At 48.2% G+C, this 12,870-nt stretch overlaps 1 protein-coding gene across 1 annotated transcript in view; it reads right to left on the bottom strand.

The window, feature by feature from the left end:
- TMEM255B (transmembrane protein 255B) overlaps positions 1 to 12,870 on the bottom strand; it is a 136,255-nt gene that overhangs the window by 90,274 nt on the left and 33,111 nt on the right. Inside the window, exons 2-3 of the mRNA XM_045283963.1 lie at positions 4,672 to 4,814; positions 333 to 395 (exon numbers count right to left, since the gene is read on the bottom strand). Of these exons, the coding sequence (XP_045139898.1) occupies positions 333 to 335 (3 nt within the window). The 5' untranslated portion in view covers positions 336 to 395; positions 4,672 to 4,814. The remainder of the gene's footprint in view (positions 1 to 332; positions 396 to 4,671; positions 4,815 to 12,870) is intronic.

Here is a 12,870-nt window from a genome sequence, read left to right as displayed (position 1 = left end):
CGCCGGGTGTTTTTGCCCCGTTTGTTTTTTTACTTCAAAATAAGATATGTGCAGTGTGCATAGGAATTTGTTCATAGTTTTTTTAAAACTATAGTCCGGCCCTCCAACGAGTCTGAGGGACCGTGAACTGGCCCCCTGTTTTAAAAGTTTGAGGACCCCTGCTCTAGAGTCTAAGGTTGTACAGGGCATGACCTGGGGGGTCCATAGCAATGGTCCTGATTGAGGTGGTCCTTTCCTGGAAACACCCACAGCAGCTGCCACGTTCGCTACCAAGGAGTGGACACCCCACCCCATGCCCACCCCCATTTCAAAGAGATCCTGGGTGTTCTTACCATCTGCCTTCTGTTCTCTACCAGGTGGATGCCAATGATTCCCAAGAAAGATCCGAAGCCCAGCTAAGACAACAGGGAAAACAAGAAGGGAAAACACTTGAGGTTAGCCAGGCGGACGGGTTAACAGCGACACGGAACCTGAAATAATGCGCAGGAGACTGTGCCTCTTACAAACAGGCAGCCCGATGGGCCAAGACCAGCCATTCCCACCGCGTGAAGATTCAAGCGTCAGCTGGCAGCAGGGTCCATCCACACTTGGGGTGGGGAGGGGGTGCGGGGGGGAGGGGCGCTTCTTTGCTTGTGCACAGTGAGGTGAGTGGGCGTGGCTTCAAAGGAGCTGCCAAAGCATGGCGTCTGTTTTCATTTCAAATCGTGTTAATGTTTAGGTCAAGTCATTCCACTCATGGCCATAGAAAGTGAGACCCCCTGTCCATACCAAGCTAAAATAAAGCAACGAGTCGAGGGGCTCTTGAGTTAACCATGACGCACAGCAACCTGGTAGGACAGAGGGGAACAGGTTCCCAAGCCTTTGATCTCGCTAGGAGCAGATGGCCAGCTCTTTTCTTCTGCCGAGCCACTAGTGGGTTCAAATCATTGACCTTTTGATTAGGATCTGAGGGCTGAACCTCTTAGCGCCCAGGGTTCCTACCATGCACCCCTTCATTCAAAGGATGAATGTGTACTTCATTCCAGTACACACAGCCCTGGGGTCAATTCTGACCGATAGGGACCCGATAGGACCCTATGAGTTTCTGAGACTGTGGCTGTTCACAGGAGTCGAGAGCCTCGCCTTTCTCCCCAAAGGGACAATCGTTTTGTTTGGGCTTTAAGTTATTACTGTATCACTGCCAGCTCATGACCACCCCAGGTGAGTCGGAGTGGACCTGTATTACACAGGGCTGCCAGTGGCTGCACTGGGGACGTTAGATAGCCAGGCCTCACTTCCGAGGCATCTCTGGTTAGCAGTCAAGCCTGTGTTCACACCACCCAAGGACTCCACCTTCGCCGTAGCCAGAGCAATTCATCTCCCCTCTGCTACACATCTGGGCGTGAGGCGAGTGACACCCCCCTCTCAACTCGTCTTCTACTGGACCTAGCAAACGTCCCACCATTGGAGAATGACTCCTGTAGGCGAGTTATTGGGAAACTAGAACACCGGTGCACAGTAATCCGCCGACACAGATGGACACGTGGAGATTACAGCTGCACTTAGCTGTCCCTGGGAATTCAGATGAGCAGATAGATCAGGAAATCTGAGCAGGAGGGGGGGTGGGTAGAAAGGAGGCCCTTGCTCAGGGTTCTGCCAGGAGCGGTCAGAGAAAGGCCCCAGGAAAATGAGGTGGCCTCTCCTGGGCTGAGAGGACAGAGCCAAAGGCGAGGACTCTGTTGAAGAAATGAAGCTCTGACACACACACTACGGTGGCAATGAAGCTTGCTGGGTGAAAGAAGTCAGTCACGATAGGGAAAATACTGTGTGAGGTAGCATTCACTCACTCACGACTGTCCAGTGGGTTTCGACTCCTGGCGACTCAATAGGACAGGGTAGAACTGTCCCCTGGGGTTTCTGAGACTGGACATCTTTATGGAAGCAATAGTTCCAAAACTGGTAAAGTTCCAGGGTGACTGGTAATTCTGAACTGCTGACCAGTTAGCAGCCCAGAGAGAAATCCCCATCACCACCTGAGCTCCTCGACATGAGATAACAAGATAACAAGGCACGTGCACAGAGTTCAAGGTAAGTGACCACAAAGGATGGGAGGTAGGGGGACAGAGGGAGTCAATGTGGAAGAAGCAGTAAATTTCTCTTTCTGGTGATGGAATATTTGACTAGGGCTGATGGTTGGGCAACATGATGGATATGTAGTCAGTATCACTGAATTGTACACCTGAAAATGTTGAATTAGCACATGCTAAATATGTGTGTATAAGAACTCCAAACTCAACACCATCAAGTTGATTGCTACTCATAGTGACCCTGTAGATATGTATGTGTATATATGGGTATACCTATATATCTATACCGATACCCATATCTATAATTTATAAAATCAAAGGATGAGGCCCTCACTGCACCAAGGAGAATGTGATTGCTGGTAGTCTAAATAACATGCATATCTGGATGGTCTCATCTCGAAAATTAGAGAGGCTGGCCACTAGAATCCCTCCCCCTGAGTGTCTTGCAGCCAGGAGAGGCACCTACTCTTCTGTCACTGCCATTTGCGGGGAGAACTGTCTTCAATTAATTTCCTTCCGTGCTAGGAACATTGTGTTTCAACAATGCCCCACTGAAAATGCTATTGTGAGCATCCATGAAAATGCCAGTCCCATAATAGATGGCCTCTAACCCTGTAACCTAAAGAATGAGAGCCACAACATCCACAGTGTGAGCCACAGTCACACCAGCAGCAGCCCACTGCACAGTATGCATGCTAAAGGGGGGGGCAAATTTCACTTCTAGGGACCAAAGCAACCCTACTCCCCATGAACGGACTCCAGCCACTAGTGACCACACACATTATAATGTAGCACTGCTCCATGGGGGGGTTCTTGGCTGTCATGTTGATGAAAGCAGATCTCTGGGTTTTCCTTCTGAGGACCACGGTGTGGGTTCAAACCATCAACCTTTTGGTTAGAAGCCAAGCACCAACTGATACAACACCCAGGGACCTTTGGCTAACCCCAAAACCCACTACCATCAAGTCTACTCTGACACATAGCAGTGCCAGATAGTGTTTCCAAGGCTCTAAATCTTTATTGGAACAGACAGCCTCATCTTTCTTCTGGGGAACAGCTAGTAGGTTTGAACCACTGACTTTGTGGTTAGCAGTCATCGCCTAAACCACAGCCTTCTCAGGCCCAGTGGATGTAAATTCAGGGCTTTATTTTTATATGTTTGATCCATATTCCAAAGACTCACTTGACTAAGGCAAGAATAATTCACTGCCTAAATCCACCTACACGTTCACTTCATATAACCTATATGTAACATGTCCACTCTTCAAAGCCCAGGAGGATAAGAGAGCTGTTTGTTTTCATAGCTGCGGTTTCTAAACTGTGGTTTAGAACTTCACAAATGTATTGCCTTCCAGTTGCAGAGGTCAGGAAGCTTGCTTGGGTCTTGGTGAGCGTCAAGGTGCTGGCTGTGGGTGTCCGAGAGTCTCAGAGAGAATTGGTCCCCTTGCCTTCTCCAGCTTCCACATTCCTTGGACCCCATTCTTCACATCACTGGAAACTTCTCTTCTGCTGCCCTCTTCCTTTGGAGAAAGAGGTGGCATTCGGCTCCCATAAAGATTACAGACTTGGAACCCCTATGGGGTAGGGTATTTTTAATTAATTATTTTATTGGGGGCTTGTGCAGCTCTTATCACAATCCATCAATCCATCCATCCATCCATTGTGTCAAGCACATTTGTACATTTGTTGCCATCATCATTCTCAAAACATTTTCTTTCTCCTTGAGCCCTTGGTATCAGCTCCCCATTTTTTCTACATCCCACTCCCACCTTCCCTCCCTCATGAACCATTGACAACATATAAAAATTTGTCATGTCTTATATGACCAATGTCTCTCTTGCCCAATGTGGTAGTTTTACTCTGTCCTATGGGGTAGCTGTAAGTCAGACTTATCTAATGGCAATGGTGTTGGGGTGTGTGTATGTGTGTGTGTGTGTGTGTGTAGAGAGAGAGAGAGAGAGAGAGAGAGAACACAGACACTAAGTCTACTCAAAAAATCCAAGGTCATCTCTCTAAGGTCAGTTGATGAGCAACTTTAATTCTATCTGCTGCCTTCATGAAGGAGCCCTGGTTAGTGTCATGGTTATGCTCTGGGCTGCAATCTACAAGCTCAGCAGTTTGAAACCACCAGAGGGTCTTCAGGAGAAAGATGGGCCTTCTACTCCCATAAAGAGTTACAGGCTCAGAAACTTGAAAAGAGGTAGTTCTACTCTTAAAAAGTCCTACAGGGTCGCCATGAGTCAGCCTCCACTCGATGGCAGTGAGTTTGGCTGGTCTGGTTTGGTTTTTTGGTTTGCCACCTGAATTTCTCATTGCTATGTGAGTAACATATCCTCGGGTTTCAGAGACGAGGATGTGAGCATGCTGGGTGACGGGCCTTTATTCTGCTGACCACAAATACAGAGAGCCATTTCAGTGCCTCAGACCTCCCGCTCTGCTGAGTCAGACTTGAACGTGACACCCCCCCACCACACACCCCCACACCCCACACACACCCCCACACACCCCCGGGCATGCAGGAATCTGTCCTGCCCTGGCCTCTCCAACCCCAGCATCTCACAATGAATCCCAGGGCCCCAGAACAGCCTTACTTAGCCATACTCACAATGATCCCTGGGTAATAGCCTCCCACCGTCACATTCTCAGTCCTGGTGGTCGCAGCAAGGCCTATGGTCAGGATGAAAGTGGACACCACCAGTAGAGAGACAGCAAACCAAAGGGAAGTCTTCTTCCTCCTTGCAAACCCTTCTGTAAGGAGAGCAAACAGGAAACCCATTCAAAGGACGCGTGGGCTCAGGGATGGGCGTTTTAGCAAATGTCATGAGCATGGCCGTGGTTTTCCCTGCTGAACACAGCCGCCCCAGACCTTCTTCTGAGGACGTATGCCTCTGGCACGCTACAGGAGTCACATAGGTGAGGTGCAGGTGCGATGGGCCAGCAGGGGCATTCAGAACCAGCCCAGCACAGGCACCACCGACACAGAACACAGGCCAGGATTCCAGAAGGTCACTGAGGCCCCTGTGGCACAAGTGGCTTACTCCTACTATGAGCAGGCGTTTGTCTGTTCGTCTGCACTGCCCTACCTCTGCCTCCCCACCGGACCGGCAAGTTCCCTGAAGATAGTGGCCCACGTCTTCATCCTTGCAATGCCTCTATTAACTAGAACCAGCTACTTAGTAAGCATCTGCTCAGGACCAGGCTTTACTCTAAGCACTTCACATGCATTCACGTATTTTAATGACTCCCCTACCCTATAAAGCAAAACAAAGGCAACAACAGTTGCCATCAAGTTGATCTGACTCATGGGGACCTCTACACTCTACAGGGTCTGAGTACAATTGTACCTGGTAGACTATTTTTTTTCATCACTGCGTCCTTTCCGATTTCCAGGTCTTGGTCCCACAAGGCACGTCTCAGTAGGTTTGGTCCAATGCCCTATTAGTAAATTGTAGAGCACGTAACCCTCTGTGTTAGCCAGAGACTCCACCTCTACTGCCTTCAAACTCAACTCAAGGCTGTCAAATTGTGTCTGACTCATGGCGACCTTGTAAAGGGTTTCCAAGTCTGTGGATCTGTATGGAAGCAGACAGCCTCACCTCTTTCCCTTGGAGCGGCTGGTGGATTTGAACCATCGACCTTGCCATTAGCAGTCTAATGCTTACCTGACAGTACCACCAGGCTCCTAGAACTGCCTTACTCTCCCCAGTGGCAGACAAAAGGCTAAGAAGCAAATCCAGGCAACCAGTCTCATTCAAAGCCCATGGTCTGACCACTCTGCTGCCCTGCTTCCCATGAAGATACCAGACACAGGGGTCATGTAATCAGCATAGTTCATGTTTCAGTAGGATTTAAGGCTATAGTATTAGGCCTGGCTTTAGCATAATTTTATAATTATTTTAATTACAGAAGAAATAAGCCAAGAATCTGGGATCTTATGTTGAGTATCGTGTTATCACATTAAAATTCATTCAGCAAGCGCCTAATCATCTGAAGCAAAACCACATGTCTGGGGACACAGTGGGGCTCAGGAGTGTTCGACTCCCCACCATACAGCAGCAGCAAGGGCTCCTGGCTCCTTCTGGCTCCTCAAGAGCAAGAGTCTTCTTAACTGCTTAAGTCCCTCTGGTTATGCACACAGCAGACTGTTTGTCACCCATGAGGAAGAGGCCGGGAATGTGATGTGGGGAGTAGATGCAGTGTAAGGGCGAGGCAAAGGGCCGGCTACCCAGCTTCAGCACTGGGCTCTCTTGAACGGACATCTCTTGTTTCTATAGCCAGCCTACCCCAGCCACCCATCCCCGAGTCCCTCTGAAGGCCATAACTTCAACTCCCACAGACTGAGGAGAAGGTCTTTATATTCATGAGTCATTTGCCTCTTATTGTAAAAAAGATGTATTGTTACAAAATATATCATTGCATCAGGGTAAGTAAAAAAGTATTACTACTGTGATTCTTATGTTTTTCCCCACATGTACCTATCTACACACACTGCTAACTACCTGAGGGCAAGGATGGTTAGTGTCTTACATGGTCACCTCCTCTCCAAAGCCTAGCGCGCATCTAATGACTGAGCAATTGAATGGGAGTGGGCACAACAGAAAGAAAGCACTAGAAGACGTGTGGGAGAGACAACCATTTCCATCCCAAGGATCCATTTCCTCCTCGTTCACGAAGTCTGTATTCTTTTTTACTGTGGAATGTGCCTCGTGAAAGATTACATTTCCTGCTTCTGTCATAGCTGAATGCAACCACGTGGTTCAAGTCTAGGAAAATAACGTCTAAGCAAAGGAAGTTGGGTGTGAGGTTTAATCGAGTAAATCTCTCTCTCGTTTCTCCCCACTCATCCTTCCTGCAGTCTGAAATGTGAATATAAAGGCAAGAGAGGCAAGAAAGGCGGCCTTTCTGAACCTCGTGCGATTCTTGAGAAAGGAGGCCACATAATAAGAACAGCAAAGCTGAGTGGTCAATCGTCCTAACATAGTTCACAAAGACACTGTTCTACATTCTACTTGGGTGAGCATGGACTGGGGTCTTAAAAGCTCATGAGCAGCTACCTAAGGCACAACGACTGATCTCTCCCTGTCTGCAGGAAAGACGAGGGATGGCGATCAAAAGACACGTACACACTGTTAGTCCCATGGACTGACCGGCCACTTAAAGAAACAGCAGTCCCCACAACCCTGAGACCAGAAGAACTAGATGGTGCCCAGCTACCACTAGCAACTGCTCTGGAAAGGATCACTTTGAAAGATCCTGCATAGATTGGGAGAGAAATGTGGAAACAAATTCAAAATCATAACAGAGACCAAACGTACAGGTTGATAGAGACTGTAGGACTCCCAAGACTATGGCCCTTCGCCACCCTTCAAGTCTGGAACTAAATTCACTTCTGTACTAGAATAACGAACGATCTAAAACAGCCTTTACCCACGGCCAACGTTTGGAGATTAGGGAAGAGGGCAAACGGAAGCAGGAAACACAGGGAGAACGTAGGGCAGGCGGCGGTACGTTGGGGAGGTTGCAATGGGTGCCTTGTCACAAAATGTACACGAATTGTTGACCGTGAAGCTGATGACCTGCCCTGTCAGCCTTCACCCAACTCACAATAAGGAAAAACAACCGCAGAACAGAAGGACAGAGGGAGCCTGGGGCTGAGGTGGCTTCCTGTGGTGATCTACCATCAAACTCGTATCATGTGACAGAACACAATGTCTTGAACAGAAGCCTTGTGTTGGTCTGGGTACTTTAGAGAAACAAATCCACAGAAACTCATGTATAAGAGAGAGTTTTATGTAAAGGTTAAGTGCACATCAAGAAACCATCCCAACCCAGTGCTGCCCAAGCCCACAAGTAAAACATTAACCCATATGTCCAACACCAATCCACAAAGTCCTCTTCCATCTCACAAAACACACTCAATGATGCTGACTGCAGGAGGAAAGCCGAGTCAGTGAATGTGTAAGCATCTCAGCGCTAGCAGGGGTCTCCGCACGGCTGCTCCAGCCCCCAGGGCTGCATCAGGGTAGGTCCATGTGGCTTCTCCTCATGGATGTCTTGCAGGAAGTGAGCCTTGCCAGCTGAAGCAGGGAACTGGCTGAGGCAGCTGCACCCTAGTCCCACCATCACAAAGCAAGAGACCCGAGTATTAGAAAGATGAGGCTCACCAAGCCATTTCTCTTTCCGCCCTGCAATTAACTCCACATGTGTTTATCGGCCAGGTTGGCACAATGAACTAACTACCTCAAGCCCCTATTTTGGATTTCCTGGTATCTGCACCAAATCTAATGCTGAGTGCTCCAGGACTCAAGAAAGCAAGTACACAAGTCAGAAAAGCCACTCCTCACTGCTGCCTGCCCCACATAAGTCATGACGTGTGAGCTTCTCTTTGATCCAATTGTCTTCCCACTGGTGTTTTCTGAGACACAGAAAAGCATCCTTTTTAAAAAACATTGTGTTCTTGTTAAAAAATACTCCCAGAAAAACGTACAATTGATATTTGTTCACATGTACAATTCTGCGGCGTTGCTGACAGACTTCTAACAGTGCAACCATTGGCATCCTCTTTTCTGCATCATTCTTTCTCCTTACCTTATACTCGCTGCTCCTAAAGTTAGCGTGGATCCCTTTGAGTTGCTATTGCCTGTTTGATCCCATGAAGAGATCTGTTTAAAAGAGCACCACCCTCAAAACCGAGCACTGTGCTCAATCCTTCCTAACTAGGCTGTTGTTTGGCTTAATGAAGACTTCAGCAGACATTTATTTTTAAGGTTTAAAAGTTATCTCAATGCAAGTCATTTGGGGGGTTCGTCCAGCCTCAATCGCTCCAGAAAGTCTGGATTTCCCTAGAATCCAACCTTCTCACCCTTGGGATTAGGATTCTTTCCCAGAAGACACCAGTGGGAAGAACTTTTAGGAAAATATTCGCTATCAGTAGCCAGGCCTCATCTGCCCTTGCCTGGCTAATACACAGTCACACAGACTGAGGCACGGCGGTTAGCAGAGGGGAGATGGAGAACAAGAAGAGAGCCCCTCAACGCTGAGGCTCTAAACCTCACAGACAAACCTGCAAACCCACTGCCCCCGAGCCGATTTCAACTCACAGCAACACTGCAGGCAGAACAGAACCGACCGCTTGAGTGTCTAAGTCTTTGAATCTTTACAGGAGTAGACAGCCTTATCTTTCTCCCATGGAGCAGCTGGTGGGTTTGAACCTCAGACCTTGTGGTTAGCTGCTCAGAGTGTAGCCTACTACTCCACCAGGGCTCCTAAAAAGGCTCTCTTACTCGGCCTTTGTTCCCGTTTTCGGAAGTCAGATCATCCTTATTTCTGTGGGCCCCTAAAACAAAAGAAGGAAGTGAGGAATTGAGGAGCTGATGCCAGGGGCTTAAGTGGAGAGCAAATGTTCTGAGAATGATGAGGGTAATGAATGTACAAATGTGCTTTAGACAATTGATGTGTGTATGGATTGTGATGAGAGTTGTATGAGCCCCTAATAAAATAATAAATAAATAAAACAAAATAAGGGAAGCAAGAAAATCATGGTTGCTTCTCCTGACTCCAAAGTTTTAAAGGCAACATTTTGTGTGTGTGTGTGTGTGTGTGTGTGATAAAATCAATATTGTGTGTAACGGGAGATGCAACAGACTTATGTGATTACAACTATAGTTTAGATCTCTAACTCAAGTGTAACCATGCAGGCGTTTTTCACAGCCTGGAAGGTTTAAATTTGAAGATTTGCACACGCTCCATAGTACTAACAAAGCTTATTGGCGAGTCAAGAGTATGACACCCAAGGATGTGATTATTAATAACTCAGAAATAAATTAGGCAAAACTATGAATCAGTGTGCAAACTCAGAATACTGTTGTTAATCTGAGTAAGCCATTCCCCCTTCTCTGGCTGACCTTATCTTGCTGGGGTGACACTTCACCTCAGAGACTAAATGCACCAACCCTGAGAGTCCCGCTACTCTCGCTGTACCAACTCCCCTGTCAGACTCTCAGCCCATCTCCTCCACGCAGCGCCAATGTCCTCCAAGCCCCCACCTGTCAGGACAGAATGCTCCTGAAAATCTCAGCTAAAAGTTCTTACAACCTCACACCCCGGAGAGGTCTACATCAGCTCATTCAGTAACGTAATAAACCACGGCGCCCAAATAACCAGCAGAGATAGTTAAGGTTTATTGTGCCAACCTGGCCAATAAGCACATGTGCAATTAATTGAAGGGCGGAGAGATAAATGGCTTGGTGAGCCTCGTCTTTCTGTTTTCTCAGGTCCTTTGCTTCTGATGGTCGGGCTAGGATGCAGCTGCCTTAGCTAGTTCCCTGCTTCAACTGCCAAGGCTCACTTCCTGCAAGACATCTCCAAGGAGAAGCCACATGGACCTACCCCGATGCAGCCCTGGGTGCTGGAGCAGCCGCTTGGAGACCCCTACCAGCACTGAGATGCTTACATGTTCACTGACTCGGCTTTCCTCCTGAAGTCAGCGTCATAGTGTGTTTTGTGAGATGGAGGAGGACTTTGTGGATTGGTGTTGGACATATGGGTTAATGTTGGACTTGTGGGCTTGGGCAACACTGGGTTGGGATGCTTTTTAATGTACTCTTACCCTTATATAAAACTCTCTTATACATATGAGTTTCTGTGGGTTTGTTTTTCTAGTTTACCCAGACTAACACACCAGCGAAAGGTAAGCCACATTCCCCTTGCTCCCTGTAGCTCCCCTGTCTTTAAGGTGGTAGTAAGAGAGGAGTTCCTGTTTATGCAAGAAGTGGCACCATCCCTAAAAGGAAGTCCAAGGTTCTGTAAATGCTGGCCTACCCTCCCCATATGTGAACCTGCAGTTCAAACCCAAGTGAGCTGTGCTCAGTCTCTTCTGCTAGACACCACGCTGAAAAGGCTGGTTCATTCCTCCCTTCAGGGCCTGTGCCCATGCCATTTCCTCTGCTGGGTCTCTTACCTCAGTGTTTCCCAAAGTGGGCTATACGGCCCTGGGGTGGAGTCACTGGAACGATCAATGGGGGCTGGGACAGCGGATACACTTGATCCTAGATTGTGGGCAACAGTCCAAACGTGTTTAATTGCCAGAGAGTCGTGGAGTAATTTATTTACTTATGTTGTACTGAAAAGGGGGTGGTAGACCAAACAAGCGTGGGAACCTCTGTTGCCTGTATCCTACCCCCAACTGTCACACGATTGGCTCTAGCTCATCGGGAAGGCTTGCCTGACCACCAGCTTTCCGACCATGGTCCGCAATCATTCGACCATCAGTCACTCTTCACCCACTCAACAAATATTTCCTGAGCATGTCTGCGTGCCAGGCTGTGTTCCAGGGGCCACCGCTGCGGCAGTCACCAAGTCAGACAGCCCCTCTGTCCTGTGGAGCTTCCATCCTGTGCAGACACAGCCAGGCCGCCAGTTAAGTGAGAAATCGCACAGGCTGTCAGGGAGCAGGAACTTGGGTGGAGGGAAACAGCGGGAACAGGGCTGGGGGAGAGAGCAGGGAACGGAAGTGGGCAGTCGGGAAGTCTGACCAAACAAGGTGGCATTTGAGAAAAGAGCTGGACAGGAGCCCATCTGGGGGAGAGAACACAGCCAAAGCACAGGTCCTGAAGAGGGAGCCGGCTGGGGAGGCTGGAAGAACAGTGAATGTGGTGGGGGCAGAAAGGGAGGGAAGGGAGGTGAGGGTGGAGCAATCAGAGGAGGCAGGGCCAGGTCACGGAAGGCCTCCCAGAGCATGGAAGGGCGGGCGGCTTCCCCTGGACCAACGCTGCAGGGCTGTGAGCGGAGCAGAGATGGGCCCTGACCCCCACAGTGCTCTGCCTGCCCGGTGGAAGGTACACTCTAACGCAGAGCTGGGGAATGCCTGGCATTGCCAGGATATTTTTGTATTTGTATTTTTAGTTGTTTTCTTTCCCATTTAATAGACTATAAGAATTTTTCCAACGTCTTAAATACTACTCTAAGCACAATCCTTACTGTCCACAGAGCATTCCACTCCATTCACCCCACTTACCACACCTCTACTATCAGAAGATTGGTTCAATTTTTTATTATTAAAAGCCATATGAGAACTGTCTTTATAGATAAATACTTCTATCACCTTTAGTGTCTTTTAGGATAGATCTCTACAAGGGGAGTTTCGGGGTGAGAGGGGAAAAACATTTTTATGGAGAAAGCAGTATGTTTTGAAGTAAAAGCTAACCTCACAAAGCAGCAGCAGGTAAGCATACAAAATCCTTGACGGAGCTTTGGACAGAGGTCTCCTCGAGTCTCCACAGAGCTTTTCACCGACATGCAGAGCAAAGAAACATAGGTTTAACCTGCTTGTTTCTAAATTGCTCCTCTAATTGCTGCTTTCTAGTGGTTTTTATTCACGAATATGTATATTTGAATTTCTGAGGGTGAACTATTTGTTGCAGTACCTGTGGGAAACCCCACCCCCATCCCCAATTTAAAGAGATGATGTATACACTTTGGAGGACCCATGGGGAGTTCCTGACAGGAGACCTTTCCCTTGCGGACTATTGACAATATCTTACTGGCAGACATACAGGCGGAAGCAGCACGACTCTCTCTACATGTTCTTAAAGCCTGAACCCAATGAGACTGTGCAAGGTCGCCTGGACAGGGGGGTGAGGGGGGAGAAAAAGAGAGGGAGGAGTTCTCAGCAGTCACGGGGAGGCACGCAGGCTGGAGTGTCTGTTGGGTTAGTCTGGGTACTTTAGAGAAACAAATCCACAGAAACTCGTGTATAAGAGAGTTTTATATAAAGGTTAAGTGCGCATCAAGAAAACATCCCAAC

The sequence above is a fragment of the Echinops telfairi genome, unplaced genomic scaffold (assembly GCF_000313985.2).
Source record: "Echinops telfairi isolate 266 unplaced genomic scaffold, ASM31398v2 ScPeMD7_7467;HRSCAF=8505_1, whole genome shotgun sequence".
Lineage (NCBI taxonomy): Eukaryota > Metazoa > Chordata > Mammalia > Afrosoricida > Tenrecidae > Echinops > Echinops telfairi.
This window is presented reverse-complemented; position numbering and strand designations above follow the sequence as displayed.